Below are 7,981 nucleotides of genomic sequence, written 5' to 3'. Positions count from 1 at the left end.
AAGCGGCCGTGCAACTTTGATGCAAGCGATGTAAACAAATATGGAAGACACCAACTTTTAATTTCAATTTGAGTTATAATCTTAACGTCTTATTACTCCATATGGCAAGTGATGATGCTGTTAGGGCAACAAATGATGATGCTGCCCAATGTAAACGATTTGCAGTGGAGAAAGGATACTGGCAAGACCCTTTTATCTCTCTACTGACTCAAAGAAGTCAAAATAAGCATGCTCCAGAAATAAGCCGTGGTTACTATGCTCGTGTGATGGCGATGAGGACACTTCTTCAAAAATTTATCAAAGTATGCACCTTTCAAACATTCACGGAGATCGTTTTGCAAATTCACAGTGTCCTGAAAGACAACTTTCGAGTTCGATCAATTTTTATCAAAATCTTTTTAAATTATTTTTTAGCATGTTAAGTGAGCATCATTCATGCTTTTAGGGGCATTGTCACTTTCGTTCCGATATTGAGCAAGTGATCCGAAAAGATATGATGCAACAATGCACAAATTATTCGGCGAATTGATTCTCATAATTATCATCAGCAGTGCTATTGTGATTAACCCTTACATCGGCTTTTAGAGTTAACTCTGTAAGTGCTGAGAGCCGATATATCGGCGGCTTTGTTATTTTTCCCTATATCTTTAATGGCATCACAAAGGCGATGACGTCACAATGTTCTGACAGCGTAATCAAGATGGCCGGCCACGCCCAGTTTGGAATTATGTGGTTAATTTATTGAGCAGTTCCTATAATTTTTCTTTAAGACACTTGCAAAATCCATAATCTTGCAAAGTCTCTTAAAATTTGTGATTTTATCAATTTTATACAGAAAAGCCTGTCAAATTCATTTCTCATTAGATATTATATTGTCCCCAACTTGAAGCATACTTAAGTAATAACAATAAGGGCCTGGACCGTTTCCTGGGAACCACAAAATCCACAATAAATTGGTATCCAATGAAAAATAATGAATTCACAGTATTGTACATGAATTTATTCAATGGGACAATAGAACTGACAAATACCTTGAGAAAGAGGAGACAACTCTGTGGAAAAGTTTCATTTGGCTGCAATAAAACAAACACCCAAACAAATTTGCTTCAAGAAACAAATGTAAAGCTCTCTCATTGTTTATCTCAGATCCAATTTATTAAGAATCCTTTTATCAAGGGACAGTCACTTAGCTTTGATATACACATGTGTTCTTGTTTTGTTCTGTTTGCATTTTCAGTGTTTGTATTTGTCTATGTTACACTTACTTTCATGACTTTTCACTTGTTTATTTTGTTTTCTTCAGATGACAGATGGTAATTGCCAGGTTGTTAACCTAGGAGCAGGTTTTGACACAACATACTGGTTGTTTAAATCAAATGGAATCAAAGCAAAGTCATTTGTTGAGATGGATTTTCCTACTGTTACATCAAAGAAATGTTTTTTCATCAGAAAAGGAGAAGCCTTGTTGAATGCAATAGCCTCAGATGGTATTAATATTATTAATTTGTAAACTGCTAATAGACAATTTTATATTAGAACCCATGCATATATATTTTTAAAAGATAATGCCATAACCTGGTTTCCTTTCTATATATCTTTTCTTCTGGAAACTCTAGGACAATTTTAACTAAACTTGGTCATATTCAACTTTTTGGAGATAATAGATATAGGAAGATGTGGTGTGAGTGCCAATGAGACAACTCTCCATCCAAATAACAATTTATAAAAGTAAATCATTATAGGTCAATGTACTGTCTGCAACACAGAGCCTTGGCTCACACCGAACAACAAGCTATAAAGGGCCCAAAATAACTAGTGTAAAATCATTCAAATGGGAAATCAACGGTCTAATTTATCTGTATCTTCATCTTATATTTACGAAGTACAAATAAATGCATAAAAAGAAAAGCAGGAACCCAAAAAATAACTCTGGGCATTTGACCTGTTTTTTCCTGTTAGTTTTTCCTATGTTAAAGGCTTGTGATACAGATTAAATCTTCCAAATTTGAACCAAGTTTGCAAATTACATACTGTTACTACATGTAGGTAAAGTGAAAATTGATGATGCTTAAATAGGTTCCTATAGTCTGCTGAGTGTTGATATTTTACAGGAAATTAAGAGTTAGGAACCATTGAACAAATTTGAGCAACACAACAGGAAGTTCTATACCACTAACGAAGCAGGAAAACTTACACAAGAAATGAGTTCACTTCTTGCAATTGCTCAATCTTTGGTTTTCTGTTATGTTTTGTGAATAATTGTTTGTCTTTTCATCTTTTTATTTTTGCTATGTTTTATGGTATATGTCTCTTTCCAACTTAATATTATTCAATGTAACCTTGTTATCTTCTTACTATTACTTACTAATCAGTTACATGGGTTAAATTCATATCTTCTTTTTCAGAAGAAGATATACAAATAAGCAAGTCTGAAATTCATGGACAAGATTACCACTTAGTATCAGCAAATCTACGAGATATTAAAGAAGTTGAAAGAAAGTTACATGACTGCCATTTGGATAAATCTTTACCTACAGTGTTTATAGCAGAATGTGTACTTGTTTATATTGATAGTGATAAAACTAAAGTTTTGTTAAACTGGATTACAGAAAATTTTACATCAGCATTATTTCTAAATTATGAACAGGTAAGTCAAATTGTAAGATAAGTTGATGTTATTTTGTAAGATTATTAACAGTCCATTTCATGTTTTGTCAGAATGACCTTGTTTATGTATGTCAACTTTTTCATTTAAAATTCTAATATGACGTGCTTCTTTTGCTTTGTGAACATACCCATGCTCTAAATCCAATAAAATTTGTTTGCACATGAGTACTGTATATTGACTACTGCAGAATAATGAATTTGATTAAATTGGCATACATTTAATATAATTTTATTTCATTAACTTAAAACACTTCTATATCAAATTATCATGCACTTAATATATTTCCTTAACTTTAAAACACTTTCAAACTATTAAATGATGCACATGTTGTTACTAATTCATTTATTATGACTGTAATGTGTTGCATTTCGAAATTGACATATTTGACCTAGATACAACACCCGTTCATGTTGGCTGTTCAAACTCCTCCCTTTGAAAAATCACAGTGCCAGTTATTTGCTTCTTTACAAACAAACAATGGAGGTTCATGGAAGAGCTGACACAAACGATCTTCACTTATATACATCGGACATAGAAATTACCTTAATTGTACATGTCCTAATCAGAATCGAAATAATTGATGCAAGCTATACTTTATTGTAGTTAAAACATGGGTAGGTATTATATTCGCGTTATTTTAGCCCTCACTATCGCTCAGGCAAAAATAATCAAGAATATAATGCCTACCCATGTTAAAACTACAATAAAATATAGCTTGCATCAATTATTTCTTAAACAATCATAATAGGAAATCATTTTAGCTCATCTGGACTGAGATCCCTGTTAGCAATTTTCATCACTTGGCGTTTGTTGTTATTGTTACTGTGCTTATCCAATAACCTTTGTAGTAGTGTCAGAATTACCTATTGCCTGACCAGTTTAAAAAATTGTCAATACAGTTTGTCCATTTAAATTGTACAATAGGTATTGTGAGAGCTATTATCAACAGGTGGTCATTTAACTACCTGTAGATTTACCTGGTTTGTTTTTGACAGAGCTAATTTAAATGAATGATAGCTAGCTTGCTTTCCTCATGTACAATGTCCTGAATGGACTATTCTATTTAGGTATGGGACATTTTACATTTAATACACTTTTTGTTCTTTCTAATAAAGATATTTATTGTAAATTTATTTTTTTTGCTTACAATCACAAATAAATCATTGCTGGTAAATCCCACTTTCATAATGAAGAATAAAGCACTGAAATTTCTATTCACTAAGCCATTTGTACTTTTTTTGGTATATTGAAAATAAACTTTTAACAGTAATTCCAATTGAGGTAGATACTGAATATTAAATGAAACTTAGCATCACTACTATTTAATTTCAGGAATCGTAATATAACATGAAAATATATCCCATTAGAAAACACCAAGCCACACATAATTCATCTTGTAGAATTATTCACAAATAGATGGGCTATCCAAAAAAATCCATTTCACAAACACTTCAATTCCATATCAGGAATCAGAAACTTAAAATACATCCCACATTTAAAACACCATGAAGAAAACATATATCTACTTTTTTTATAAACTAAATTCACTGATTGACATTTCCATCTTGACTTTTTAGAGACACAAAAAGAAATGGCTTAAAATGTCCCATATCTAAATGGAATAATCTATTCAGGACATTGGTCATGATACATGAGGAAAGCAAGCTAGCTATCAGTCATATAAATTTTACCTTTAAGGAATAGTGAATTTTTTTTTACTGGGTAGTTAAATGACCACCTGTTGATGAGTTCTCACAATACCTATTGTACAATTTAAATGGACAAATTGTGTTGACAATTTTTTATACTGGTCAGGCAATAGGTATTTAAATACCACAAAGGTGATTGAATAGTGACAGTAACATTTAAAATGTTCTGTTTGCCAGCTATTATGAAAACTATAATAGATAATTGAGTGAAAAGTGAGTAAATATTCTGTATTTTTCTGCATGTCCTTTCATCGTCTCTCCTCTTATATATTCCAGCAGACTCCTAACTTTGCAATATGCTGGTTGTAATAGTTTCTTCTCAGTAAAAAATATCTTAAATTACAAGTTAACAAAAATATGTCTTTCAATTTGGTGGATACAAGATTCAATTAACATTTAGGAAATATAATTTTACTTCGGGTTTATTAGATAAGATAAGATAAATCCATGTAAATGTATCCCCAAATTAAAAGTTAGTGATTTATTATGGCTGTGATATAGCATAGTGAATTTATATCATGAATTTAATCCAGACTGGCTATCTGTAACTAATTAATTGAAGAAAAATGTTTGTTTTATATGACGAGACAGCAAATAACCTGTGGTGCCTATATTTTTTTTAAAGGTAAAGACTGGACTTAGCTTTAACATTGTCATTGAAGGAAGTTTTGTAATTATAATACCATTTTTCAGGTTAATATGCAAGACAAATTTGGAGAAGTTATGATAGAGAATTTAAAGCAGAGAGATTGTTCCTTGCCAGGAGTTTCAGCATGTGCTAGCCTTCAAGCTCAGAAAATAAGGTATTCCTTATGTAATTGTATTATAAAATTTGAACATCATGCAATCATCAAATTAAAAGGAAATCAATAGCTGTTTCTGCACCTAATTAAATATGTATAATGCCCTTGATGCTTTAATTCGAAGCAAGTTTCCTGGAACTTAAAACAAAATTTCCCAAATTATATTTATGATTTTTGAAATTAGCTTATGGGATCAATTCTAATGAAGACATTTACATTTTAGGTAGGTATGTCTTAAGCAGTGAAGTATTATAATTTAACAGATTAAAAAACTAAAGTTGAACATGTACAAAGCTATTAAGTTCATGATATGTTTGAGAGTTGTAGTATACAAACCTGTATGATTAATTTTCAGATTTACAGATACAGGATGGGAAGCAGCTGAAGGTATGGAGATGACAAATATTTACAAATCTCTTCCGCATGCTGATGTTTACAGGTACATGGCATTATTTTACTTTTTGTTATTTTCAAAAATTTAACATGCAGTTTCTGAATCTGAAACATATGAGTTATTAAATTGCTTTATTTGAAATCAAAAATATAATAAACCTTTGTTTATGGGCATAAATGTATCTACCAGTTCAGGGTTTCTAATATTTAGATATTTAATTTTGGCTATGTTTTTGTGTTGGATGAATGATTTACCTAAGAGAATGTACATTTTGTTTTGGCATGAAACACACATACATAGCTAGTTTCAATTAAAAGACATAATTACTTTTTTCATACTTTTCTTGGGTATATGATAGAATTGTTAAATATGGCATGTTTTCTTACTTTTTTCTTCAATAACCTATTCCATGACATATGTTATTGTCAAGGTGCAGAGAACATAGCAATACTGGGCATTTGACTTTTCCTTCATTCATGTATAGCAGTTTCACATATTCAGGGTTTACGCTAGGATTTTGAGGGCTTTAGTCACTTTTGCGCGCTATGAAAATCAACCTTTTTCTTGTGTAACAGTAAGGGACCAAGGATGTATGTTACTAGCTTCATCTTTGACTTTGTCAGATTTTAAAGGACTTAGGCATGATTGGCAGTCAGTATTTGTATGATTTGACTGTATTAGCCCTTATTATGAAACATTCTGACATGGCATGTGGAAACTTAGTTCACAATTTCTCTTCAGTTTGTTCCAGAGCACATTCCTGATCAACAAAAGTTGGAGTCATTTTTTTTAAACAAGGAATCACAGTAGAAATTAACTTGCAATGATTATATCACTGCCTAATCATTATCCTTATAAAACGTCTAAATCGATATTTGGAAATCATTTCTATTAAGTTGGAACTGTATAAAATCCTTTTTGGAACGAGTATAACGACTGAAAGGAGGTTGTAAACAAATCAGAATAGATCACGTTTACTACTTTCGTTTTTTAAAATGAAACGAAAACGGGAAGTGACACGTGGAGGATAAATTCAAAAAAGTCCAGATTCATCAGGAAATTATCATTTTTCGGTTTAAATTACTTTTGTAAGAGATATGTATTTGTTTCTCTAGTTTAATTATTGTACATGATTTCGTATTTTACGTTTTTAATCAGGGTCTATAAATAGTCACAGAAATACTTTTACGCATTCGAAGAACACAGTACAGGAAGCACCTGTTTAACTTGTGAAGACATCTCTGAACGTTTTGAAGTTCTATATTTTAAATGGAAATTGTCGAAAGTTTTTTTTATAGCAATTTAAATCAATTATGACGAAAATGTGTTCAAATGACGAATCTACGACAAACGAACTTCAAATTGTGATCGTTTGAGAAATATTGAAATTCAAAAGCAAACTGCCCAGGGGTAACAATTTCGATCAAATGACGAAACTGTACTACTGCTGGTTGTTAAAAAGCCAACTGACTGTTTTTCCTGGGGAATTATGATGGTCATTATAAGGTTTATTAATAATTAACGGATAAGTGACCCACCCAATGACGATAATCGGATTAGTTGTAATCACAACCTGTAACACCTGTTGAACATGTTAATTACCTGGGGGTCATAAACTTGTCAAAAACATAAAGACAGGTAGATTTATAGCTTTTAATGCGAACATATTTTTACACTTGCAAAATTTAAGTGACGAAATTGATTTGAAATACTTTCGTCAATGCGAAAATCCTTTCGTAAATTACGAAAGTGATGAGCGCTAGCAAAATCACTGCACATATTAAATTCATGATTTTTTTTTATACAATTTAAATCAAAGTTATGTATCAGCAAAGTCTTGGAAAGTATGAAAATCAGTGACAACCAACTCTTTAACCCTTTCCTCTATAATGACACCTATAGACGCCAACCCCTTTACTCCATAATAACCATTTTTGACACCTGTGTAGTACCTCAGTTGAAACGCTTGGACTACGAAATGTCTGCATCAGACTTAATAAAATTTGTATCTAATATGAAAAGGATATTCACTAGATTATCTGACTTAGATTTATTTGGTGAAATATTTAAAAAAATTAAAAAATAAATAAAAATCAGTAGTTTATTACATGTTCCTAACTAGTCTGCTATTTTATTTTAGGGTAGAGAAGTTAGAATTTATGGATGAAAGAGAATTACTTGATCAGCTGTTCTCCCATTATTGTATTGTATGGGCATGGAAAGATCCAAACAACATAGGATTAGGAAGCATTGATTTGACTTAAACACAAATATTGATTTGTTTTGGTATTTACAGCTTGCTTGAGCAAGTACTGTTTGAAAGCAGATTGCTTATTGTCTAACAGAGGGATATCCAACTGTGCCAACATGACATTTGTTGTATGCATCAAATATCAATTGTGTAACC

The 7,981-nt window shown here is 31.4% G+C and overlaps 1 protein-coding gene across 1 annotated transcript; it reads left to right on the top strand.

Moving 5' to 3' along the window:
* The first annotated feature begins 10 nt into the window (after positions 1-10).
* Positions 11-7,981, top strand: LOC143067757 (leucine carboxyl methyltransferase 1-like). Its single transcript, XM_076241258.1, has 6 exons — positions 11-302; positions 1,304-1,487; positions 2,406-2,647; positions 5,071-5,180; positions 5,536-5,619; positions 7,715-7,981. The coding sequence occupies exons 1-6, from the start codon at positions 102-104 to the stop codon at positions 7,836-7,838; spliced, it is 945 nt and encodes a 314-aa protein (XP_076097373.1). The 5' UTR covers positions 11-101; the 3' UTR covers positions 7,839-7,981.

The sequence above is a fragment of the Mytilus galloprovincialis genome, chromosome 3 (genome assembly GCF_965363235.1).
Source record: "Mytilus galloprovincialis chromosome 3, xbMytGall1.hap1.1, whole genome shotgun sequence".
Lineage (NCBI taxonomy): Eukaryota > Metazoa > Mollusca > Bivalvia > Mytilida > Mytilidae > Mytilus > Mytilus galloprovincialis.
This window is presented reverse-complemented; position numbering and strand designations above follow the sequence as displayed.